The sequence below is a fragment of the Schistocerca gregaria genome, chromosome 5 (assembly GCF_023897955.1).
Source record: "Schistocerca gregaria isolate iqSchGreg1 chromosome 5, iqSchGreg1.2, whole genome shotgun sequence".
Taxonomy (NCBI): Eukaryota; Metazoa; Arthropoda; class Insecta; order Orthoptera; family Acrididae; genus Schistocerca; species Schistocerca gregaria.
Window position 1 is genome coordinate 461083695 of NC_064924.1, and position 27998 is coordinate 461111692.

The 27998-nt window shown below is 40.4% G+C and overlaps 2 protein-coding genes across 7 annotated transcripts in view; one reads left to right on the forward strand and one right to left on the reverse strand.

Moving 5' to 3' along the window:
• The window catches only part of LOC126273168 (trafficking protein particle complex subunit 8), a 269428-nt gene extending 247458 nt beyond the window's left edge, over window positions 1-21970 (reverse strand). For 2 of the 6 annotated variants that reach the window (XM_049976646.1, XM_049976642.1), the window contains exons 1-3: window positions 21578-21734; window positions 21272-21433; window positions 16954-17067 (exon numbers count right to left, since the gene is read on the reverse strand). In XM_049976646.1, the coding sequence (XP_049832603.1) occupies window positions 16954-17067; window positions 21272-21433; window positions 21578-21734 (433 nt within the window). Of the gene's footprint in view, window positions 1-16953; window positions 17068-21271; window positions 21434-21577 lie in introns of all 6 variants that reach the window. The other 4 variants (XM_049976647.1, XM_049976644.1, XM_049976645.1 and 1 more) reach the window with 4 other exon arrangements.
• Window positions 21971-22259: 289 nt separating this feature from the next.
• Window positions 22260-27998, forward strand: part of LOC126273169 (deoxynucleoside kinase-like) — a 96368-nt gene continuing 90629 nt past the window's right edge. Inside the window, exons 1-2 of the mRNA XM_049976648.1 lie at window positions 22260-22505; window positions 22589-22722. Of these exons, the coding sequence (XP_049832605.1) occupies window positions 22260-22505; window positions 22589-22722 (380 nt within the window). The remainder of the gene's footprint in view (window positions 22506-22588; window positions 22723-27998) is intronic.

Genomic DNA, 27998 nt, shown 5'->3' on the forward strand with positions numbered 1-27998 from the left:
CCGACTTGTGGCGATAACATATTAGACCTTCTGGTGACAAACAGACCCGAACTATTTGAATCAGTTAATGCAGAACAGGGAATCAGCGATCATAAAGTGGTTACTGCATCGATGATTTCAGCCATAAATAGAAATATTAAAAAAGGTAGGAAGATTTTTCTGTTCAGCAAAAGTGACAAAAAGCAGATTACAGAGTACCTGATGGCTCAACACAAAAGTTTTGTCTCAAGTACAGATAGTGTTGAGGATCAGTGGACAAAGTTCAAAACCATCGTACAATATGCATTAGATGAGTATGTGCCAAGCAAGATCGTAAGAGATGGAAAAGAGCCACCGTGGTACAACAACCGAGTAACAAAACTGCTGCGAGAGCAAAGGGTACTTGACAGCAAACATAAACACAGCCAAAGCCTTGCAGACAAACAAAAATTACGCAAAGGAGGGCTATGCGAGAGGCTTTCAATGAATTCGAAAGTAAAGTTCTATGTACTGACTTGGCAGAAAATCCTAAGAAATTTTGGTCTTGTGTCAAAGCGGTAGGTGGATCAAAACAAAATGTCCAGACACTCTGACCAACATGGTACTGAAACAGAGGATGGCAGACTAAAGGCCAAAACACTGAATGTCTTTTTCCAAAGCTGTTTCACAGAGGAAGACTGCACTGTAGTTCCTTCTCTAGATTGTCGCACAGTTGACAAAATGATAGACATCGAAATAGATGACATATGGCAATTAAAATCGCTCAAAAGAGGAAAGGTCGCTGGACCTGATGGGATAACAGTTCGATTTTACACAGAGTGCGCGAAAGAACTTGCCCCCCTTCTTGCAGCGGTGTACCGTACGTCTCTAGAAGAGCGTAGCGTTCCAAAGGCTTGGAAAAGGGCACAGGTCATCCCCATTTTCAAGAAGGGACGTCGAACAGATGTTCAGAACTATAGACCTATATCTCTAACGTCGATCAGTTGTAGAATTTTGGAACATGTACTGTGTTCGAGTATAATGACTTTTCTGGAGACTAGAAATCTACTCTGTAGGAATCAGCATGGGTTTCGAAAAAGACGCTCATGTGAAACCCAGCTCATGCTATTCGTTCACGAGACTCAGAGGACTATAGACACATGAGACTCAGAGGGCCAAAGACACGGATTCCCAGGTAGATGCCATGTTACTTGACTTCCGCAAGGCGTTCGATACAGTTTCCCAGTTGTTTAATGAACAAAGTAAGAGCATATGGACTATCCAATTGTGTGATTGGATTGAAGAGTTCCTAGATATGCATGTCATTCTCAATGGAGAGAAGTCTTCCGAAGTAAGAGTGATTTCAGGTGTGCCGCAGGAGAGTGTCATAGGACCATTGCTATTCACATTATACATAAATGACCTTGTGGATGACATCGGAAGTTCACTGAGGCTTTTTGCAGATGATGCTGCGGTGTATCGAGAGGTTGTAACAATGGAGAATTGTACTGAAATGCAGGAGGATCTGCAGCGAATTGACGCATGGTGCAGGGAATGGCAATTGAATCTCAATGTGGACAAGTGTAATATGCTGCAAATACATAGAAAGATAGATCCCTTATCATTTAGCTACAAAATAGCAGGTCAGCAACTGGAAGCAGTTAATTCCATAAATTATCTGGGAGTACGCATTAGGAGTGATTTAAAATGGAATTATCATATAAAGTTGATCGTCGGTAAAGCAAATGCCAGACTGAGATTCATTGGAAGAATCCCCAGGAAATGCAATCCGAAAACAAAGGATGTAGGTTACAGTACGCTTGTTCGCCCACTGCTTGAATACTGCTCAGCAGTGTGGGATCCGTACCAGTTAGGGTTGATAGAAGAGATAGAGAAGATCCAACGGAGAGCAGCGCGCTTCGTTACAGGATCATTTAGTAATTGCGAAAGCGTTACGGAAATTATAGATAAACTCCAGTGGAAGACTCTGCAGGAGAGATGCTCATTAGCTTGGTACGGGCTTTTGTTAAAGTTTCGAGAACATACCTTTACCGAAGAGTCAAGCAGTATATTGCTCCCTCCTATGTATACCTCGCGGAGAGACCATGAGAATAAAATCAGAGAGATTAGAGCCCACACAGAAGCATACCAACAATCCTTCTTTCCATACCGACAATCCTTCTTTCCACGAACAATACGAGACTGGAATAGAAGGGAGAACCCATAGAGGTACTCAAGGTACCCTCCGCCACACACCGTCAGGTGGCTTGCGGAGTATGGATGCAGATGTAGATGTAGAAGCCTCATTGGTGTTGCTAACAGAATATTATACCTCCAAGTGGTGTCTTACACTTTACTGAAGTCAAAAAACACTCTTCAACAATATTTTTTACATAGGAAATCCTGCTGGATTTCCACTTCTAGCAGTGTCAGGTGGTTGACAGTGGATCAACATCTCCTAAATTCACACTGAGACCGGCTAAGGAGCTGCCTGGTCTCTAATATCCAGACCAGACAACAGTTGACATGCACTCTAGGGTCTTTCCTACACAGCTCGTTACGGTGAGACTTTGATAACTACTGAGATATGTTTGGTCCTTTCCTGGTTTGAGAACAGGTATCAAAATTGCCTCCTGCCACAAGTCAGGGAATTGGGTTGTCAGACATATTGAATTAAAACATCATAAGAGGATTTCCTTGGACACAGTTTGCAAGTTTTCCAGCATGCAGTAACGTATTTGGCTGTGACTGTCCTCCATATCCCAAGCATCAGGCATAGCCGAATCAAACTCCCAAATGGACAATTGCAGGACTCAGAATCGGTGGACCTGAAGTCCGACTCAAACCTTTCCATGGTAGCACAGTAACGATGGAACACTGGATCCCAGCTGGCAGCGGCAGTAGTTAGTGCAAAATGCTCTGTAAATATCTGTTCAAAGTCTTCAGGGGTTGCTTGGAAACACTCATTTCAACAATGTTGCTATAGGTAATCAACTGCCTTTATTGGAAATTCTCCTCATGGCTTCCCATACCATTGTATAATAAGTGCAATGGCTTGCAGAGTCCAGAAACACTTATGACCATTTCTTGCTCTCCTTGATGACTTGTTGAGCCTTTGCCCTTGCTAAGCAAAAGGCTGCAAGGTTTCCACTGTTGGGGAACACTTAAATTGCAGCAGAGTGACATGCCTGACCTGGATTACTGAATGGCATTCAGCAGTTCACCAAGGGTCAGGTTGCCTCCACGATGATCTGGAGAAAGCAACAGCATGGTAGATTACTCGTGTGATCAAGTTCACACACTCCTGGATGCTGTAGCAGTATTCAAACACAGCCAGCTTGGTGAACAGCATCCAGTCACCTCTGCTAATCATCCATCATTTGTGGCTGCGTCCTTTCAGGGAGAGCCGCATTCAGTAGGTGAATGCGGAGTGGGAAGTGGTCACTGGAATGTATGTCATCAATGACTTCCTACTGAATGGAGCCTGTGAGGGCTGGAGAGCAGAAAGCTGGCTAAAATGATCCATTAGCAGCACAGAAATGAATGGAAGTCTCTGATCAGGATGCACAACAGGTGAGATTTCATAAGGCTCTCCAAAGCCCAACTCCGAGGCAAGTAGACGCCTTGCCTCACAATACATAATGGCCACTGAAGTCTCCCTGTACAAGAAACGGCCCGAGGAGTTGAGCTACGAGGCCTGTGAGAGCCTTGGAGTCTTATCACCTCTTGTGGAGGTTAGTACAATGAGCAAACAGTGATCCTCTGACACAACTGAATTTCAACTACAACTGTTTGCATTTCAGTAGACAGGGGGAGTCCAGAGGATTGGTGCGCATAGCTGACAAACACATCAACCCCTCCCATGGCCCTTTCCCCAGTTGTATCAATGTTGCAATGAAGATTATAGTCCCATATCACAGAGGCATCAGATACTTTAAAATGCATTTCCTGCAACATTTTCACCCTGTCTTTCCACCGGGGAGGTGAGCTCAGAATGGGTACAGTCTCACTCTTGAGGCAAGACGAGTACCCAGGCCGATATCAAGGTCCATCGGTTATAAAGATGAAGCATGAAAAACATCACAGAGGCATTGAATTCGTCATATTGCTTACTGCCCGTCTCCATTACCAGTAGGTGCTTTGTCTTTAATTTTTTGGCCTGGGGAAGCTTTGGAGCCACAACAACAACAGTAGTAGTAGTAGTAGTAGTCGTAGTAGTAGTATTGGTGGTGGTGGTGGTGGTGGTGGTGGTAGAGCTGGATGGTGGAGCAGACAATCTTTGGAGGGGCAGGGAGCACCATAAAATTGGTAACTGCAGCCTTTTCTGAATATTTGTAGAGAGATACAGGCATTGAAATAACTGCAGCAGCACAAGTGCACTGACAAATGCAGTTACTAGTGCTGACACTGTAGTTGGAGTCATGAGCAACGGCAGTCGGGTTTAGGCTCGTTCTGTGCACTTACATCATACGTACTCCAACAGCCAGTGAGCATTTAGTAGTGTTCCGAGTACTCTGCTCTGAATGCCATTGCTAATGCGAGCATTAAACATGATTTTAGCAAGTTGTTTTGAAAATTTATATTTCATTTGTTGTGAGTTGTCATTGCAGATGGAGGTGGTAAATGATAAATTCTGAATAAACAAGCAAGAGACATAATTTGCAGGATATATGCTTCCTTCAAGCGGAAAGCATGCACTTGCATACACCATAGCTGTCACTTGTAATCATCAACAATGACATTCCCGTCTGTGCCTCAACATGGGTGAACTATTATTTGTGGATCGGACTACAGCAACCTCCGCTTATGTAGCAGCATCAGATTTCTGAACTGGCTGTTTAATAACCTAAGCAAAGAAGATAGTGAACATTTGGGGGGGAGGGGGGGCGGGGAGGGAAGCATGGTCTTTCTGGCTTCACCATACATGATACACTTCGTAGGTTTAAGCTCTAGTATCTTCCTTTCTTTAAGGAAGACATTGCATTCCCTAATCCAGACAGAGTGTTTCCCAAAGCAAGTCGCAACACTTTGGAGGAGACGAACAACAGGCCCCTTCGTGAGCTGCCTGACCACATCTGCTACAAGTTGGTTCTCCCTAAGAACCTAGAGTAATGTGCTGGCATTTAAAATCATGTGTTGGGTTGTAGACATAAGGCTGCAAGCTTTCAAGAAGGAAACCTACCTTGACATGCTCTAGAAGTTCCATGATGCTAAATGTAAGTATAAATGAGTCTGATTTGAGCAGATCATCATCCACCCTTATCATTATATTTTGCTCATCAACAATGCCTCCTGGCGTCCACTCAACTTCTAATTTCTCTTTGGGAATATCTACCAGAACCCTGTATAACAACAGCTTTGCTGTATTTCAAGATGCTGTGAAGCTCAATTTATAAGGCCCTTCCCCAAGGCATTGAGCATTTTGTACATTCTTAACTTGTTGGGAACTAGAAGTTTCTATCAACAGTGTCCTATCACACAACTGCATGACTAATTTTAAAGTGTGCACTTTTTTGAGTATAGAAAGGCAAAACTTTCCAAAACACATTCTGATTATCAGCATGCATTCTGTTGCTACATGCAAAACTTTTGGAATTAATTTCCGAGTTAACATCCCATCAACAAGGTCATTAGAGATGGAGCACAAGCACGGATTAGGGAAGGATGGGAAGGAAATCGGCTGAGCCCTTTCAAAGGAACCATCCTGGCATTTGCCTGAAACGATTTAGGGAAATCACAGAAAACCTAAATCAGAATGGCCAGACACAGGTTTGAACAGTCGTCCTCCCAAATGCAAGTCCAGTGTGCTAACCAATGTGTCACCTTGCTTGCCGGGGAAATAAACATCCAACTAGACACAACCCCACATGCCTAGGTAAGCCTTATGCAACTGAGGTGCAACAGTTCCCCCATAGGTTGCCTCCTACCAACTGTTACATCTCAACAGCCACTCATCTCCCCAGCATGCACCACATCTTAAGATTGAGGGATTTTTTTTTTTTTTTTTTTTTTTTTTTTTTTTTTATATAAAGGGTTTTACTATTCTCACAATCCAGGGGGCCAACCCAAAATCACATTTCCCTAAGGCATACAACGTTCCACCAATGCACCTTACAATGCTTGATGAAGCATGCCCAGCAGTTATGGCGATGGAGTACTGGCAACACTAACCAGTCCCCACCTCGCAAACCCCAGGGTTGCCAAGTCTGTATCCAGCAAACGAATTCTGAGTCCCTGTGGGCAAGTGTATAGGAGAGCACAACTACTGTGCAGATTTATTTTTATTTGTATATGGAGAGTGAGGCCAACAGACAACATGTCTGCTAGATGGGACAGCAATCGCAGTAACTTCACACGAGGAAGTGTCTGTACAGGTGAGATATAGAGGCTCAGAGATTCACCAGCATGTCATTACCAGAATTAATGCAGAAAATATGGCAGTTGCTGTAATGATAGTGAAATAAACAAATTATGTATTTGTATGTCATTATAAATGGTCGTGGTTAATTCTGAATCCTTGATGCTGTGTAAATGGAACTTTGACATAGTGTTTCCAAGTTGGACAGTGTGAAGGAAATCTTTTGTTATCTGATGGGCACAGTAAATGCTCAAACAATATATGGAGTACACAAATGAAAGACTGGACAGTGAAGGGGGAGGCGTGTTTATAGCGATAAAAAGTGCAATAGTATCGAAGGAAATTGACGGAGATTCGAACTGTGAAATGATTTGGGTGAAGGTCACGGTTAAAGCAGGCTCAGACATGGTAATTGGATGTATCTATAGCCCCCGGGCTCAGCAGCTGCTGTGGCTCAGCACCTGAAGAATAATTTGGAAAATATTTCGAGTAGATTTCCCCACCATGTTATAGTTCTGGTTGGAGATTTTAATTTGCCGGATATAGACTGGGAGATTCAAACGTTCATAACGGGTGGCAGGGACAAAGAATCCAGTGAAATATTTTTAAGTGCTTTATCTGAAAACTACCTTGAGCAGTTAAACAAAGAACCGACTCATGGCGATAACATATTAGACCTTCTGGTGACAAACAGACCCGAACTATTTGAATCAGTTAATGCAGAACAGGGAATCAGCGATCATAAAGTGGTTACTGCATCGATGATTTCAGCCGTAAATAGAAATATTAAAAAAGGTAGGAAGATTTTTCTGTTTAGCAAAAGTGACAAAAAGCAGATTACAGAGTACCTGACGGCTCAACACAAAAGTTTTGTCTCAAGTACAGATAGTGTTGAGGATCAGTGGACAAAATTCAAAACCATTGTACAATATGCGTTAGATGAGTATGTGCCAAGCAAGATCGTAAGAATTGGAAAAGAGCCACCGTGGTACAACAACCGAGTTACAAAACTGCTGCGGAAGCAAAGGGAACTTCACAGCAAACAAACATAGCCATAGCCAAAGTCTTGCAGACAAACAAAAATTACGCGAAGCGAAATGTAGTGTGAGGAGGGCTATGCGAGAGGCTTTCAATGAATTCGAAAGTAAAGTTCTATGTACTGACTTGGCAGAAAATCCTAAGTAATTTTGGTCCGATGTCAAAGCGGTAGGTGGATCAAAACAAAATGTCCAGACACACTGTGACCAAAATGGTACTGAAACAGAGGATAACAGACTAAAGGCCGAAATACTAAATGTCTTCTTCCAAAGCTGATTCACAGAGGAAGACTGCACTGTGCTTCCTTCTCTAGATTGTCGCACAGTGGACAAAATGGTAGATATCAAAATAGACGACAGAGGGATAGAGAAACAATTAAAATCGCTCAAAAGAGGAAAGGCCGCTGGTCCTGATGGGATACCAGTTCGATTTTACACAGAGTACGCGAAGGAACTTGCCCACCTTCTTGCAGCAGTGTACCGTAGGTCTCTAGAAGAGCGTAGCGTTCCAAAGGCTTGGAAAAGGGCACAGGTCATCCCCGTTTTCAAGAAGGGATGTCGAACAGATGTGCAGAACTAATAGGTCTATATCTCTAACATTGATCAGTTGTAGATTTTTGGAACACGTATTATGTTAGAGTATAATGTCTTTTCTGGAGACTAGAAATCTACTCTGAAGGAATCAGCATGGGTTTCGAAAAAGACGGTCATGTGAAACCCAGCTCGCGCTATTCGTCCATGACACTCAGAGGGCCTTAGACACGGGTTCACAGGTAGATGCCGTGTTTCTTGACTTCCGCAAGACGTTTGACACAGTTCCCCACAGTCGTTTAATGAACAAAGTAAGAGCATACAGACTATCAGATCAATTGTGTGATTGAATATACATAAATGACCTGGTGGATGACATCGGAAGTTCACTGAGGCTTTTTGCAGATGATGCTGTGGTGTATCGAGAGGTTGCAACAATGGAAAATTGTACTGAAATGCAGGAGGATCTACAGCGAATTGACGCATGGTGCACGGAATGGCAATTGAATCTCAATGTAGACAAGTGTAATGTGATGAGAATACATAAAAAGATAGGTCCCTTATCATTTAGCTACAAAATAGCAGGTCAGCAACTGGAAGCAGTTAATTCCATAAATTATCTGGGAGTACGCATTAGGAGTGATTTAAAATGGAATGATCATATCAAGTTGATCGTCGGTAAAGCAGATGCCAGACAGATTCATTGGAAGAATCCTAAGGAAATGCAATCCGACAACAAAGGAAGTAGGTTACAGTATGCTTGTTCGCCCACTGCTTGAATACTGTTCAGCAGTGTGGGATCCGCACCAGATAGGGTTGATAGAAGAGATAGAGAAGATCCAATGGAGAGAAGCGCTTCGTTACAGGATCATTTAGTAATCGCGAAAGCATTACGGAGATGATAGATAAACTCCAGTGGAAGACTCTGCAGGAGAGTCGCTCAGTAGCTCGGTACAGGCTTTTGTTAAAGTTTCGAGAACATACCTTCACCAAAGAGTCAAGCAGTATATTGCTCCCTCCTACGTATATCTCGCGAAGAGACCATGAGGATAAAATCAGAGAGATTAGAGCCCCACACAGAAGCATACCAACAATCCTCCTTTCCACGTACAATACGAGACTGGAATAGAAGGGAGAACCGATAAAGGTACTCAGGGTACCCTCCGCCACACACCGTCAGGTGGCTTGCGGAGTATGGATGTAGATGTAGAAAGGTGTCTGAACAATTATGGAAGAAGAGTAGAAATTGTTAAATTATGTTTCCTTTCAGCGTAAGTTGTTTAACAGGAGAAGTCTTTGACTGCCAAATACAACGGAACGGTCAATTGAGGAGGAGGTTATGATTTAAGAAAGAGTGACACATTTAGTATAGCATAGAATTGACAAGAAAATGAAGTCATTTCTAAAAAAACTGAGGAAAGAGAGGGGTGGTATCTATAAAATTTCTCAATAAGACTTTTGTCTCAATTTATATAGGAAGAAGGAAGGAAGATTGGTTTTAATGTCTCTTCGACATTGAAGTCATTACAGATGGAGCACAAGCTCAGATTGTGTCAAGGATGGGAAAGGAAATCTGCTGTGCTCTCTCAAAAGAACCCTCTGGCATTTCCTGGAACGATTTAGAGAAATCTAGGTAAACCCAAATCTGGATGGTTGGACATGGTTTGATTTATCATCCTCCAAAATTTGAGTCCAGGGTGTTAACCACTGTGCCTTCTTGTTTGGTACATCAATTTTTATAATAAGCTTTATGTCAGAATGTAGACTAGTGGAAACACTATCAATCACATGAAGAAAAGTGCATAACTTATCAAACTTACTATGAAGCTAAATAAAGGTAGTAATTACACTATTTTAGAAGGCAGTGATTGACACTGTGCTCTTTCGCTTCTGTGGTGTGACATCAGGCAAAGTAAGTCACGCACTAGTCATTTACGAAACTAGGCCAGTGTCCGATTCTGTACCTGAAAACAAATGTAATGCTACACATCATAAAACTTCATGAAACTCTCTCAGGAGGCCAACCTCTTGTCAGAACCCAGAATAAAGAGGAAGGGTGGAGGAAGGAGGTGGGGGAAGATGGAGGGCAGGGGGGAGGGGTGATAGAATAATACCTCCTTAAAAATACCTTGGTTCAACTGGTTCAGCATCCAGTATCTTGTAAGGGCCTTTTTCCACAGTTAAGGTATGAAGACTGCCACAGCATACAAGGTGAATGGGACCAAATCTCCAACTTAGCTCATAGGATGGAAGCCTGCAACTCTCTTTTGGTGTTTGTGAACATACAAGCTCCATCCTGAAGGAAGCTTTTTCTGAACTTTAATCATAGCTCAACACAGTGGTCTATAAATAGAATTACTGTCATGCCACACAAGTTTTCGACTCATAAATACTTTGTGCTACCTGTGCGAAGATAAGGTAAGTCACTAGCATATTACAAATAGTAATAATTATGCTTAATTGTTTTCTAACAGCTATTGTTTCAAGCATAGTGTTCACAGTTATTTGTTCACTGAAGGTGTTAGATCTGACTTTTGTGCAAACACTTCTGAAAATTCACTCTGTATCATACTATTGCAATACATGTGACTTTTTCTAATATAAGTGTTATGTCCCAGGATAGTATCTCTGGGGTTGTTGTTGTTGTTGTTGTTGTTGTCTTCAGTCCTGAGACTGGTTTGATGCAGCTCTCCATGCTACTCTATCCTGTGCAAGCTGCTTCATCTCCCAGTACCTACTGCAACCTACATCCTTCTGAATCTGCTTAGTGTACTCATCTCTCGGTCTCCCTCTACGATTTTTACCCTCCACGCTGCCCTCCAATGCTAAATTTGTGATCCCTTGATGCCTCAAAACATGTCCTACCAACCGATCCCTTCTTATAGTCAAGTTGTGCCACAAACTTCTCTTCTCCCCAATCCTATTCAATACCTCCTCATTAGTTACGTGATCTATCCACCTTATCTTCAGTATTCTTCTGTAGCACCACATTTCGAAAGCTTCTATTCTCTTCTTGTCCAAACTAGTTATCGTCCATGTTTCACTTCCATACATGGCTACGCTCCAAACAAATACTTTCAGAAACGACTTCCTGATACATAAATCTATATTCGATGTTAACAAATTTCTCTTCTTCAGAAACACTTTCCTGGCCATTGCCAATCTACATTTTATATCCTCTCTACTTCGACCATCATCAGTTATTTTACTTCCTAAATAGCAAAACTCCTTTACTACTTTAAGTGTCTCATTTCCTAATCTAATTCCCTCAGCATCACCCGATTTAATTTGACTACATTCCATTATCCTCGTTTTGCTTTTGTTAATGTTCATCTTATATCCTCCTTTCAAGACACTGTCCATTCCGTTCAACTGCTCTTCCAAGTCCTTTGCCGTCTCTGACAGAATTACAATGTCATCGGCGAACCTCAAAGTTTTTACTTCGTCTCCATGAATTTTAATACCTACTCCAAATTTTTCTTTTGTTTCCTTTACTGCTTGCTCAATATACAGATTGAATAACATCGGGGAGAGGCTACAACCCTGTCTCACTCCTTTCCCAACCACTGCTTCCCTTTCATGCCCCTCGACTCTTATTACTGCCATCTGGTTTCTGTACAAATTATAAATAGCCTTTCGCTCCCTGTATTTTAGCCCTGACACCTTTAGAATTTGAAAAAGAGTATTCCAGTCAACATTGTCAAAAGCTTTCTCTAAGTCTACAAATGCTAGAAACGTAGGTTTGCCTTTTCTTAATCTTTCTTCTAAGATAAGTCGTAAGGTCAGTATTGCCTCACGTGTTCCAACATTCCGACGGAATCCAAACTGATCCTCCCCGAGGTCTGCATCTACCAGTTTTTCCATTCGTCTGTAAAGAATTCGTGTTAGTATTTTGCAGCCGTGGCTTATTAAACTGATAGTTCGGTAATTTTCACATCTGTCAGCACCTGCTTTCTTTGGGATTGGAATTATTATATTCTTCTTGAAGTCTGAGGGTATTTCGTCTGTCTCATACATCTTGCTCACCAGCTGGTAGAGTTTTGTCATGACTGGCTCTCCCAAGGCCGTCAGTAGTTCTAATGGAATGTTGTCTACTCCGGGGGGCCTTGTTTCGACTCAGGTCTTTCAGTGCTCTGTCAAACTCTTCACGCAGTATCGTATCTCCCATTTCGTCTTCATCCACATCCTCTTCTATTTCCATAATATTGTCCTCAAGTACATCGCCCTTGTATAAACCTTCTATATACTCCTTCCACCTTTCTGCCTTCCCTTCTTTGCTTAGAACTGGGTTTCCATCTGAGCTCTTGATATTCATACATGTGGTTCTCTTCTCTCCAAAGGTCTCTTTAATTTTCCTGTAGGCAGTATCTATCTTACCCCTAGTGAGATAAGCTTGTACATCCTTACATTTGTCCTCTAGCCATCCCTGTTTAGCCATTTTGCACTTCCTGTCGATCTCATTTTTGAGACGTTTGTATTCCTTTTTGCCTGCTTCATTTACTGCATTTTTATATTTTCTCCTTTCATCAATTAAATTCAATATTTCTTCTGTTACCCAAGGATTTCTAGCAGCCCTCGTCTTTGTACCTACTTTATCCTCTGCTGCCTTCACTACTACATCCCTCAGAGTTACCCATTCTTCTTCTACTGTATTTCTTTCCCCTATTCCTGTCAATTGTTCCCTTATGCTCTCTCTGAAACTCTGTACAACCTCTGGTTCTTTCAGTTTATCCAGGTCCCATCTCCTTAATTTCCCACATTTTTGCAGTTTCTTCAGTTTTAATCTACAGGTCATAACCAATAGATTGTGGTCAGAGTCCACATCTGCCCCTGGAAATGTCTTACAACTTAAAACCTGGTTCCTAAATCTCTGTCTTACCATTATATAATCTATCTGATACCTTTTAGTATCTCCAGGGTTCTTCCACGTATACAACCTTCTTTCATGATTCTTAAACCAAGTGTTAGCTATGATTAAGTTGTGCTCTGTGCAAAATTCTACTAGGCGGCTTCCTCTTTCATTTCTTAGCCCCAATCCATATTCACCTACTATGTTTCCTTCTCTCCCTTTTCCTACACTCGAATTCCAGTCACCCATTACTATTAAATTTTCGTCTCCCTTCACTATCTGAATAATTTCTTTTATTTCATCGTACATTTCTTCAATTTCTTCATCATCTGCAGAGCTAGTTGGCATATAAACTTGTACTACTGTAGTAGGTGTGGGCTTCGTATCTATCTTGGCCACAATAATGCGTTCACTATGCTGTTTGTAGTAGCTTACCCGCATTCCTATTTTCCTATTCATTATTAAACCTATTCCTGCATTACCCCTATTTGATTTTGTGTTTATAACCCTGTAGTCACCTGACCAGAAGTCTTGTTCCTCCTGCCACCGAACTTCACTAATTCCCACTATATATAACTTTAACCTATCCATTTCCCTTTTTAAATTTTCTAACCTACCTGCCCGATTAAGGGATCTGACATTCCACGCTCCGATCCGTAGAACGCCAGTTTTCTTTCTCTGGGGGGGACACTAAAAATTCATCCAAGTTCTACCTTGGCAGTTCCCAGAAGCCAAATCAGCAGTGTCAGTGACCAGTAGACTGCCAGCTATGGGAAATGCTGAGCGAGTTACAGCAAACATGGAAGTTATCACAGCACGGGGTAACAACTGAGCACCCAAGTCCACAAGCGAAGCATAATAATATCACAGAAGCTGAGAGCTACCGTCATACTAGTGATAAAGCAAAGTGTCGTACGATAGGCTAGGTACAACACGACAATAAGTATTCAGGTGGTGAACCAGCAGAAAAAAAGCTTCTGAAAAGTGAAGATACGAAAGTCTGAAGTCACTAGGAGACCTAACAGTGAGGGAAAACCTGTATGTATGTCATTATAGCCATCCCAGTCACCACAGAGTGCACTGAAAGCACCAAATAAACTTCCCACCCTTCTTAACAAATGGCCGATTGCTGAGTGTCCATTGCCAACTTCCCAGTGTGTAATCTCAGTCCTTTTGTCAGTTGCAGCTATCCAGTGAGAGCCCAGGTTATGGAGGTTGACCCTCTGCACATTTCGCTGCCTCCAACCATCTATGGAACCATGACTCCAGCTGGAAGGACACTGCTGTTGACAGCTGCACTGCCAACTTCTGAGGCAACGCTGATGGGGTGTGGAGGCTGCCATAACCCTACACGTCTGCTGGAGACTTGACCTGCATGACCTGGATATTATCAGTCATCTATCTTTGATGGGGATGCCCACTGCTGTTGCTTATCCCATTCCTGTGGCAGACACTGATGCTGCTGTCTCTCTCTCCTAAGTGGGGGCTGAGAGCCGACTCCCGCAAGAAAGCAAGTACTTCATGTGGACTTGGGAGTGTGACTCCCAAGTGCAAATCTTAGAGGTCAACAAGAGCACTTTGGATGTAGAGCTGGGGGGCCACTGGCGTCCATGGATCAACAGTCACCCTGTGACGTAACAACTGCCACCCAATGCTTCACTGCACTGGGGAAACTGCAAAGCTGAGAGCACGCCAGCCTTCCTCTGCTGATGAGGCCACTGCTCTACCAGCCTCTGAGGGGGCCAGGCAACCTGTGAAAGCTGCAAAGTCATATACCAGTTCAGTTATAATCACTGCACATTTTTATATCAGTATGACTGTTAACCTCCTGTCCCCACGATGAATGGCCACTGCCAACCTGTGGCCGAGAGCAAAATACACCACCCTACAGCACAACACACAACTGAACATAACATGCTTGATTTCAATGGCTGCTTCACTACCCAAACCATCTGGATCCTCCTCTCCACCACAAGCTTTACTGAACTGCACAGATAGGAGTTATCCTTACAACCCATTCTTCAGTCCCGTATTTATCTTTACCTCTACTTACAGTAACATTCTGTCCCCACACCATCCACCCAACAGTTTCCACCCCTGTCCCCTCACCCTCTTTGTAAGCGCCCTCTGTAAATGCACCCCCATTTCTTTCCTCTTCCGCACTACTCTACTTCTCCCTCCCCCCCCCCCCCCTCCTTACTACACAGCCTCCTGATATACGCATCCATTGGCAGTCTAGTCCCTGCACACTCTGCCAGACTATGCTCTTCTCTTCCCCCATCTATACACTGCTGTCCCTTCCAATTCCCCGCCCAATCCAAATTGCTGCTTCCGCTCTACGTGACAGCTCCATTCTGGTCCAAGATGCCCGAGATGGTGGTCATGTCTTCGTGAGGTGTGCTTGCTCGTGTGAATGAGTGCGTGCATTTCCTTTTCTGAAAAAGGCTGTGGCTAAAGGCTGAAATCTAAGTGTCTTTTTAATGTACCTATCTGCAGCTCAACATGTCACCTTCATAGTGAGTAGCAATCTATCTTTTCCTTACATTGTTGATATTCCAATCTGGAGTTTCCATTGTTTGAAATATATATAATAGGAATTATACATGACCCACACGCATATTTCAACTGTAGGACTGCAGTACACCAATTTCGCACATCCCCTCCTAAATTTGCAAAACACTCAAACACGTATAAGAGGATACAGAAATAAGTTTAAAGAATGATCCATGCATCAGTAGGGACACATTTTAACAACATTTCATCCACATTTGCAGTAGGCTTTACAAAAATGAACAAGGAACAGGAGGAAGAGAAGAGTTTTGTTAATCTAAAATCACTTTCAGCCACTAGCCTACACAAACATTGTATTTTATACATTTAGTGCCTAAGAAATTTGAGAATCATTGATAAAGGACATGCACAGTGTTGGTCTGTCTGTTTTCACATGAGGTGGAAGAGAACATAAAAAATTCATAAGTAATCATGAAAAAAAATCACTTTGCAAACAGTTGAAATGGTTTTTCATTCATTTTTGACACTTTCCTATAAGTATGTTGTTGTAGGTAACCAATCCCCAGGCAAATCTAATGAAAGTTCTAAAGAGCAAACAAAGTAGCAATAAGGTAAAAAATTCAACAGTAACTACACCCGTTAATGATGATGCTTAACTGTAAGACATTATTCTTAGAGCCCAGACATTAAATTATCTCTGATAGACCACAGAAGTAACACTCACCGATGATGGCAAAAGTATGGGCAAGAGAACTTAAAAGATTTTGTGTTTTATGAAAACCGGCCATAATTTATCTTGCAACAAAAGCGGCTAACTTACAAACTAACAAATGATTAAGCACACTGTTGCACCATTCTGTGCATTTTCCATTTTGTACTTAACCACTAGCCCCCTCTGTACAAATGGTAACAGCTAATAATGCCAACAAAAAGCTGCTACTTGCCTAACTCTGTCACAGCCCTTCAAAGATGGGACCATAACAGAAGTATTATTTTGCTTTGATGTCTCCATTCTCATACAATATATTCACAGTAAATCCAGACCGGTGACAAAAGAATCTTCCACTATTATACTAATGTTAATACAGCTGTCATAATTTTATCTCCCACACTACAACAGAAAATCAGAACAAAAATAGTTTACTGCAAGCATCAGCAGCTTGTAGTAATTGAGAAAGTAAAAGGCGTGGGAATAAAGAAAATGATCCAAATTAAAAATATAGAAACATAGGGTGATGGAAAGGGAGACGGAAATTATGGAAAGAAACATCATGGCAACAAAAGAAAGAAGAGAAACATATGAGAATGTAAGTGGATACAACCTTTTAGTAATTACTTCACATAATCAACAATAACAAAACCATAACAGACATAAAAGATTAAGTTTAAACCAAGGCACAAAGTGTAAAGAAAGAGGCAGACACATTGTGTGTGTGTGTGTGTGTGTGTGTGTGTGTGTGTGTGTGTGTGTGTGTGTGTGAGTGAGAGAGAGAGAGAGAGAGAGAGAGAGAGAGGAGAGGGGGGTGAGAGGTGAGAAGGGTGAGAGGTGAGAAGGAGAGAGAAAACTCTTTCTGATAACACTAGTTTATTGCTCAACACGTCTTTACTTCAGTATTGTAATCACAGAGGCAAACTTTTTCACCTCTGAAATTCAGTAAGTCAATAAAGAAGCATTATTACAGTTTTGACTTTTCTTTGTCAAAGGATACAGCCCAAGAAATGTTTTGTGAATTCATGGTCAGAGGGAAACTGAACCTGAAGAAACGTTTCTCTCCATGCTTCAAACCATGGAGCAGATGCTGGAATTTCTACAGTCTGGTCACCTGAAAACATACAAATTTGATTATTTTCTTTGTGGTTTAAAAAATCAACATGTAAAATTATGCTCCTCCAGATGTGTCCAATGGAAAATGGATCAATACTATGAAAGAAAATATAACTGGCAATATTTTATGAAAATAACATATCAACATTTTTGCAACAATCACTATACTTACGGGCCAGGATTACTATAGGTGAAGCATTCCTCATCCTACCACTATAAAAAAAAAAGAGAGAAAGGAAAAAGTGGGAATACAGAAGCGTCTGATTCCACCCATCTGCTCTGACCCATGACGTGACCAATATGGCGGAAACGATCATTCACTATGACTGCAACATGATGCCTATGATGTCATTACATAAACATAACAAAGATGAAAATAAATCGAAAAACCAACAATACACATATCTTCCTCCAAAAATATAAACAATCTAATGGGACAAGTGTGGGAAATTGGGGGTTTTAGGGTGGGGACAAACTAAATTTAAACACACAAAAACACCGACCACCATACCAAATGACACAAAATGATGAAATAAATTGACAACATAAAATTCCCAAATTCCACTACACACAATATCCTCTGGAATCAGACACTTACCTTCACCCATATAACTCAACCGCAGCTCACAATACCAAACCATAGATACAAGTGCAACAAAATAGATCCTCCACAACATAATCACAAAACAACCATTACCCCCTACCCACCTACCTCCACAAACATTACCAGCAACTACACCTTCTCCCCCCCCCCCCCCCCCCCATGAGCCACAGACACCCACCCTCACACTACCACCTTACCCAACAAGTAGCTCTCAGGGACGCTCTTCTGCCAACAGTACTCATCTAAATGGGACTGAAGGTTAGAAGAGCTTCTATTCCCCCTACCAATAACTGATTTAACTGCCCCCAAAACCCCTCTATCATATTTTTACAAGACCCAGTCTCATAATTTTTGAATTCCAAACTATGGTTAACTACTAAATACTGATACCCCCTCTCATCCAACCCATTAGAAAACGAAAAAGCATCAAACTACTGTACTGCCCTCTTCAATAAACTCCTCAATTAATCCCACCAATTCCCTTTTCATCCGCCCCTCCCAAACCCTAAAATTGCACCCTGAAAAACCACCCCCAGATACAACAGCCCACCCACACCCATAAACCAATCAGAGACTTAGCCTTCCCATACTACTTCTTCCCAAACCATGACTCGTCAGCCTCCACCACCACCCCAGGCCAACCCAACTTACCCCTGTACTCAATATACTCAGATCACACTTCCCTACAAAATGAAAACCAGTCAAAAACTGTCCTCTCACTCACACCAGTCTCATGCGCACAAAAACTGTGAGAGGATCTATAACAAAAATAATATGTCATCAACACAATCTCTCGCAAGCCCAACCTAGACCTCTCGAACCAAGTACCACGCCTTATGGAGTGTCATAAGTTATCCCTATGGCACTGCCACATGTAGCCGTCCCTGGTCTGAGACGCCGGAACTTTCGCCAACCATATTTCCTGCCGACACACGTTGCACCTAACCACTTCTGCCAGCAGCCCATACAATAACAAAAACTTTATAGGGGAAAAAGCACTGTCCCCCATTTCCACATGCAAACGAGAGCTGTTGAATTTATCCATCATATCCATACCTAACGAAAGCAGCCACAAATTAAATGAAACAAAGTAACACATGGCATACACCAAACAGCACTACAATAACTTGGACACAACAAAAACTAAATTGTTCACTCACTGAAAGCAATTCCTGTCGCGGCACACTCAAACTGATACCTTGCCGGACAAACAGCAATACCAGAATGAAGCCAATACACCACAAAACATGCAAACTGCAAACACACCACCAGGCGGCACCACCGACCGCAACGAAATGACAACTATAAATACCACACACATAAACTAAACTCCGCGTGGTCATGACGTCACATGCCACAACACCCTTACGTCATGGGTCAATGCGACGGGTGGGATTGGACGCCTCCATTGACCCAAAAAAGTTGCTACCTGCAGCCTTCAACATCCTCAACTGCTCTCAAAAAGTGCTCAATAGGATCTCTCTCACTTTATTGAAATCACTGTCACAAACAAATTGTTATCACCATTTTCAAACACCAGTAACTTTATGGTTTTGTTTTTAGATCTTGTACCCTTTTTGCCAAACTGTTCTGTAACAACAGATTTCTCAATGTTTCTGAAATTTATGTATTGCAAGTGTTCAGGGCATTATCCAGTGATCACAATACCTGAAAAGTGCCGTAAATAATGCACGTGTTATAAAACTGTGTTCATCGCAAGTGGCACTATGGTCAGACCTAACCTCATAATGATCCTGAAGGGAATACCATCCTTGTCTTACCAACACGCAAGAGTTGACACACACACACACACACACACACACACACCACACACACACACAAAATTGACATACTGCGCAAATATCCATTAAATTCCTTATATCACTGGAAAGCTGCTAAAATGTATTTTATGGCTGAATACCTCATTCATTTCTGTGTCATAATATGATGAGCAACATACACAAATAATTTCTCTTATTGGTATTATACACCGATGGAAAAAAATACACCATGAGGATGCAAATCAGGTTTGCTTTAAATACACGATGTAACGGCCACGAGCACCAGTTATCTTTGAGACTGGACATGGCGAGCTGATGTAAGTCAATAATGACTTTAAGACACCATCATCAATACCTCACTGAGTTTGAGAAGCTGAATGTTCCTTTTGCGATACAGTAGAAAAACTTGACAGGAATGTAGTCACTACACATGTTTCCTGGGAAGTGTGATCACAAGAATGTACGGTCACAAGAAGTCTGGGCTCTAAATGGCCACAAGGTGCTATCGAGAGAAGACCACCATGTTCGGCATATGACTCCAGTGCATTGTATTGCATATGCAGCAGCAATCTGAGCAGCAGTTGACAATACGGTTACACAACAAACTGTTACAAATCTACTACTTCAAGGACAGCACAGAGCCAGATGCCCTACAGTGTTCATTCCACTGGCACCAAACCACCACCATTTGCAGTCATATCAAGCAATAACTCAATGGAGGGCAGGGTGGAAGTCTTGTGTTTTCTGATGGAAGCTGTTTCTGTCTCGGTGCCAGTGATGACCATGTTTTGGTTAGGACGACACCACTTGAGAGGCTGCAAGCAACCTGTCTGTGTGCTAGATGCACTGGACCTACACCTGGAGTTGTGGCCTGGGGTGTGATTTCATATGACAGCAGGAGCACTCTTGTGGTTATTCCGTGCGTACTGACAGAAAATTTGCACATCAATTTAGTGATTCAGTCTGTTGTGCAGCCATTCATGAACAGCATTCACTTTATGTAAAGAGCTTGGTTAATGACAGGCTAACCATTTGATCAATAAATTTGAATTACACTTAGACACTACTGTGCTTTTACAATGCTGTCAGAAAATCAAATTTTGGCAGCCGAGTTCATTATATGAGGTTTAAAGATTCACTGTCAAATACATCAAACTCAATACGTGTCATAATTTCGAAGACTGTGACGTGAAACCAAAAGTGTAGTGTTTTTCTGTTATTTACACATCATACCTATTAATTGGAATCAAGGCAATTAATTTATTTCCAGATCTTCTAATTTGTACACCATACAACAGATCTGATATACAGATTTAATCTCCAGCTGAGACTAGAGTAGCATATGGAGTATACATAAAGTCAAGCAGCTCAAATAAATATCAGACACTACCTATAATTTGGAGAATTGTGCAGAGAACGCAAATATTAGTCTTACCACTGGGAAGCACTAATGGTGTTTGTAAGGCAATATGCATAACTGTGGTGACAATATCAGTTGACAATGGACTGTCATTAGATGCAAAGCAGGGGTACTTCTTGTGGTCCACATAATGTCCGTCCTTTCGGTCAGTGAAACAACAGATTTGCCATTCTTTATAGGCTTATGCATATTGACGCTGGAAGTGTACAGATGGGGTCTTCCAGGATAGGCTGTCACATCACAGTACATGACAATTATCGAAATGTGAGTGGATCATTAGTTTGATGTCCAAATACATGCAAGAATTTCTAGACATAAAAGAAACCAAGTATGGAGTCTCATTTGGCAAAATGTTGAGTTAAAAAAATCTTGAACGAAAATATAAATACCATATTACCTATATTGATGGGGTAGTTTCGCTCACTAGATGCAAAGCTTACAGATTCATTAAGAAACTTCCTTGCCAGTGTTGGCTGAGGTGGCCGAGCGTTGACATCCAACACCGTAAATCTTAAGTTTCTCACTGGTATAACACCACCTGATGGTTCTCGGAAATGGGCTGCAACATAACCGTTAACAACATACACAACATGTATACGGTCAATTGAAACTTGAGTATCACTGTAAACTAATTCAGATAAACTGTAAGCTGTTGAGGGCACACTTTATCGTTGTCACTATCACACCTGTAATTAACACAAACCTTCTGTATTCAATTTGCAAAACGGCTGAATCATTTCTGTGAATGATAAGTTGTTTTTCTGGCATGCCTGATCGACCAAGGGGCTACACATAGCTGCTATAAGTGGCGAAAAAGCATTCTGGATGAATTCATGGGGTGTCAACTTGCACTGAGCCATTTCGTAGCGTTAATGACAGTCGTCCCGGTAAATGACAGGTTATGGTATTACTTCGATCATGCCTTTCCCACCATAGTTCAGGTGCAGGTCTTTTCTTTTTGCACTTTCACTACTAACACTTTCGTATTATCCCTAACCCCCATTACTCCCATGTTTCACATTAACGTAGATTTGAACTATCTACAGTGTTTGTTGGTTTGTATCATTATCTTTGATGTATCTCAGCTGATTCGTCAAAGATAACGTTCGTGAAGTGTCCAAACGCGAGTCGTGTGGCAAGTAACGTGATATGCGTCGTGCGTGAATGGCACTGCATGTCATAGAAGTGTAGAGGAGTCGGAGTTGCGCTTCTTAGTGTAAAATTTTGTTACTGTAAAAATAAAATTCATTTTGCTTCTGTTCTAGAAATTTTTCATTATCCCTCTTTTCTGTGAGAGCGCGGTGCGACTGCTGTTTACGCACGTGACTTGGTATTTTGACGTTTATCGCGTTCGAAACGGCGTCGTGGTTGTGATAACATGTTTCATGTGTGCCATTATGCGTAAGCGATTGAGGCTTCTTTTATGTCTCCGTAACAGTTTTGTCGGAATTTCTATACAGGAAGCAAAAATGTCAGGAGTAAAACAGAAGCAAACACAATTTACTGTGTTCGTGGAGGGGAACATAGGGAGTGGAAAAACGACATTTTTAAACCATTTTGCGAATGATGATGCTTTAATCCTTTCAGAACCAGTGGAAAGATGGAGAAATTTAAGAGGACATAATTTGCTTGTTAGTGTGACTCAGTCAGACTCAGTTGCTTTACAAAAAATCTGATGTAATGTTAAACCTACGATGATGAATTTGTGTTTCAGGGTCTTTTGTACGAAAATCCAACGCGGTGGGCCCACGCTTTCCAATCGTATGTGCAATTAACTATGTTGGATTTTCATATGCAACGCTCGAATCATCGTCTGAAATTAATGGAAAGATCCATATATAGTGCGAGGTTAATAATTTGCAATTATTTGTTCACTTCCCAGTAGGAAATATTTGACAAGATTTATTAGACAAAATTTGATATTGCATCTAATTCATTTTGCACAGTCATGAAATAATCTTCTGTTGAACATCCATTTCTAGTCGCCAGAAGTACTGCTGTGCACTTTTTTGCCATTTGATGATGTGGTACTGCATATCTCCATCTGATGGCCATACTACAAGAGTATAACCTTTAAAAGCTAATGGGGAAAAAAAAATCATATGAGTTACCACAGCTAGGATGAAATCAAACAATTATTAACTTCCTTAGAACAGTGAAAATTTCTTCATGTTTTGTAAAAAATCATAAAAACTGTTTCATTGAATTTCAACTTTATCTGTACTTGTTGCTTGGTGGAAATGCTTTGTACACAAGGCTGTGTATTAATAATACTGTTGAGATGACATGGTTGGGATCACCAAGCAAGGTGATGCAGTAATTAAGACACGGGACTCGCTTTTGAGGGTGTGGTGCTGCATATATCCATCTGGCCATCGAGACATAAGCCACAATTTCCCTAAATCACTTTAGGCAAATGCCAGATTGGTTCCCTGGCAAGTAACATGGCTGATATCCTTCCACCACCCAACATGTTCTTCATCTCTAATAACCGTATCAAAGACTTGACATTAACACCTAAATGTCGGCAACATGTGAGAAAGAGGTTGATCAAGATTAGCAAACACTTTTGAATAAAGCTGTTTGGAATACAGTTCATACAACACTATAGTGCATCTGTGAATTTCCACATTTTGCAAATTTGATATCTAAGCAAAAGACTTGTCTTCTACAGACCAACATTCCATATTCTCACTCATGTGCACTCTTCATATGTATATGAGTAAGCTTCCAAAGGACATTCTCTCAAGCTTTTACCTCCAGCTACAACTTCTGCCCTCCATACTGACACACATGACAAGTTTTGCAACTGCCCCAAAATCTTATTATAGTTTTATTCTGACTTCATCCAGACTTGTTTCCAACTCAATCCATATCATTGCTTGCACATAATATATGCTCAGTCATTCTTTTGCATTATGGAATTACACTGATTTGAAATAGCTGTGCAAGATTTTAGAATTATTTCTTCTTTGTACACTTAGATCATCTGCATATCAGCTCAGTTTTCCCATATTATAATATCTTCTAAATATACAAAAATTTCTGTTCCTTATGACAATTTTTTCTCTGTTTCATTATACAGCTGCTATTCTTTTATCTTATACTAATTTAGCCCGTGTTGCTTCACTCGCACTGTGTGGTCTGCACAGATTTTTTTTGTTTTCATTTAGTCAAATGTTTATTTTGCTCACAAACAGCAACATCTAAACTTTGCATGCTAATTAAGGTCATAGAGGCAGTGATGTACTTCTGACAAAAAAAAAAACAACTTTAAAAATTTGTGACATGATAATAATTGTCATCCACTATTTCGACTCCTTAGAGGCCGAATTTCTGAAAAACACTGAAACAAATTCGTTTATTTCCAAACAAGAAGCTAAATATCAGTTTTCTTAGATCTAACTTAAAATGCTTTCACAATGAAATGATTTTATTAAAATTTTCATCCCATATTTAGTTCCATTGGGGGTTGAATTTCCAAAAACACTGAAACACATGTTTTATTATTTCTAACTGAGAAGTCAAATACTAATTGTCATATATCTTGCTTTAAAAATGTTTAATTGGTGCTTTAATGATGATTTATTTTCCAAAGCAGGTTTCACTCACTTTTTACCCCCTTATTGGCTGAATTTCCAAAAATACTGAAGCTCTTTTCTTTTTCTTTTTATAAAAAAAAGACTGGGAAGTGAAATATCTATGTTCATAGATGTAGCTTTGAAAATGCTTCAGTAGTTCTTTAATAATGATTTCTTTTCAAAAAAAACTATCACCAACTGTTTTACTCTTAGGGGTTAAATTTCCAAAAAAGCTGAAACATGTATTTCTTTATATTTGAGCATGAGATGTAATACCAGTTTTCGTAGTTCCAGCTTCAAAATTGCAGTTATAGTGACATATTTTCAAAAAACCTTTTGTTCTTTATTTCAGCCCCTTAGGGGTGAGGGGTCAAATTTTTAAAGAGCCCTTGTTTAACAATGCCTACAGTGTAAGATCAGCACCCGCTCTAAATTTCAAGTTCCTATACATGCTAGTTTGGGATGGGCAGTGAGCAGAAGCCAGTCAGAACGTTACCTTTTATACATAGAGGTTTGTTTTGCTCCAGTGAATCACAATGCATTGCTTAATATCGTATGCACCTTTTTCAGTTCATGTCGGTTCCTCAGCCCATTAATACTCATAGATCCATTTTAATGGTTTGTTCCCATTGCTGATAGTCACCAGCGGAGTATGTATACTTTATTAGCATGAGCATAACAGAAATTGTGCGACAAAAATTTGGGTCAAGCTAGTTAATATATAGTGACTGAAAGGCCATTAGAGCTTAAAAAGACATCTGCCTGCAAATTCGTATGTATGCTACGATATCGTGACTCCCTCTTGAGGGTCTCACAACTCTTTAGTGAGAATGTGTATGGTAAACACAGGACACCCAGCCTTGGCAGTACTATCTCCATTCTGCAAGCCTAATCTCGGACTGTTATATGCCCATAGGGGCATAGTTGATAATCACTGTGTAAGGTCATAGCAATTCTGGTGTGCATACATTTTGAACTCTTCAACACTGCCAGTTTCCGATTACTGTATACTCTGGGCATGTTTCAGTGACCATCAAGGGGCATCATGGTATAAAATAGCGTGCTTCAAAAAGCAATAATCTTGATTTAACTATCCGGCTTGTGATGATGGTAAAAACCACTGTAATGTTAGTGAATAAATTTCCAGTTTTGCCATGGTGTCTTCTGTTAATAAGCCAGTTATCAAGGTTTGATCCATAATCTTCCGGCATCACAATGTCAAACATAAGGCGTAACCAGCCTGTACGCCTAGCTGTAGTGTAACAAAATTAACATGATCAATTTTGAAAAGAACAAAATTATTTTTTATGCCAAAATTACAAGAAAAAGGGTGAACCATAAGGCAGTAATAACGCCAGACATTTTACCCCTTTCTGTGCCCATGATAGGGATAGGTTGAGTATAGGATAGTGTAAGTCTTCCTTTTTTCTCCTATTATATCATGAATGTCACTGTTGTTTTTAAACTGGTCCGTGTTGTTGAGAAAAAATTTCATTAGTGAGTAAATGTACTGTGAAGCTGTTGTAAGAATTCCCAGTCTTTTAAAAAGATGCCTGCAAGATGTGCGACTATGAACCCCACACATTATTCTAAACGCTTTCTGTTGAGCAGTGAATACTTCTTGTCTAAATGGTGAGTTAACCCAAAATATTATTCCTTATGAGATCAGAGAGTGAAAATATGCAAAGTATGTTGGCTTACTAATTTTTGTATCCCCAAAATTGGCAATTATTCTGATTACAAAAGTTGCTGAACCTAGTCGCTTTAGAAGATCCAGAATACAAATTTTCCATTTAAGATTCTCATCTTTATGTACACCCAAAAACTTAGTATGCTCTACCCTGTTTACTGACTTCTGTTGATGTATTATATTTATTGAAGGAACTGTACCTTTTGCAGCAGAGAATTGGATGTACTGTATCTTTTCAAAGTTTAGAGCAAGCCCATTTGCAGAAAACCAATTAATGACTTTTCCAAAGACCTTATTTGTATCATTTTCAATTGGAGTTCCCTTTTACTGGATTAATAATGATGCTTGTATCATCAGCAAACAGTGTCAGTTCACCTTCCTGTTTCAGATAGGAAGGAAGGTCATTCACATATATCAAGAACAGAAGGGGACCCATAACTGAACCCTGTGGAACACCTTATGTAATTTCACTCCAGTTAGATGAAGTGGCAAATTTATTTCAATCACTTGACCCATATAAGGAAACTTTTTGCTTCCTGTTCTGTAGGTATGACTTAAACTATTCATATGCTATTCCCTTTATACCATAGAATTGTAATTTCTGTAACATAATGTCATGGTTCACACAATGATATGCTTTGGACAAGTCACAGAAAATTCCTATGGGTGACATTTTACTATTTAAAGACTATATTACGTGGACAGTGAAACTGTATATTGTTGTCTCAGTGGAACAGCATGTTTGATTTACTAAGTGTCCCATTACTGTTGAGATGGCTAACCACTCTTGAGTCATTACTTTCTCAAAGATTTTTGAAAATGCTGTAAGCAAGGATACTGGCTGATAATTATTGACATCTGTGGTGTCCTCCTTTTTGTAGAGAGGCCTGACAATGACATATTTTAACCTGCCTGGGAAAATACCTTGAGTTAGTGATGCATTAATATGAGAGTCAGAACATCAGCTGTAATTGCTCCACATTGTTTTAATATCTTATTAGAGATGTCATCTATTCCAACAGAACATTTATTTTTCAAAGCTTTAATAATTTTACTTATTTCACAAGAGGTTGTTAGGTAAAAGTTAATCTGACTTAATTTTTTCAGAAGAGACTGGCTTTTTCTTTTGAGCTGTTCTCACCAATTTTTTCTCCTACACTTAAGAAATGGTTGTTAAATACATTAGCTACTTGTATACTGTTGGTTAGGATGGTCTTGTTCTCTTTAATGGTAATACTACCTACCCCAGTGGTTACTTTTCCTGTCTCCCTCCTAACAACATTCTGTATTGATTTTATTTTATTGCCAGAGTTGTTAATTTCTTCTCTAACATACATATTTCTTGATTTTCTTACAACTTTTCTCAGTATGTTACAATAATTTTTATAATCTAAAACTACTTCTGGATCTTTACTAGTTCTTGCTGTCTCAAACAGTTTTCTTTTCCTTTCTGAAGACACTTTAATACCTGTAGTAATCCAAGGTTTCTTTGAAAAGTGTGTGGTGTTACATTTAGTAATTTTCTTTGGGAAACAATGTTCAAAAAGGGATATAAATCTATCAAGAAATATGTTTCATATATCATTAGCATTTGGATCATTATATACTCTCTCCAACTAACATTTCTTAAGTTTTCTCTGAAGTGCTCTATAGATACCGGGTTGAGCAACCGCACACTTTTACTTAATGGTTTCTGAACTGTACACCCTGTTAGGTTTTGTAAGTTAATCAGTTGTTCATCATGGTCTTGACAATCTATTTACCACAGGGAAAGCATGTGTTTGTTTTACATACTCTTTCTGTACAAATACATCATCTATTAGAGTGCTCCCCCCTGCGGGTTAGGGGGTTAC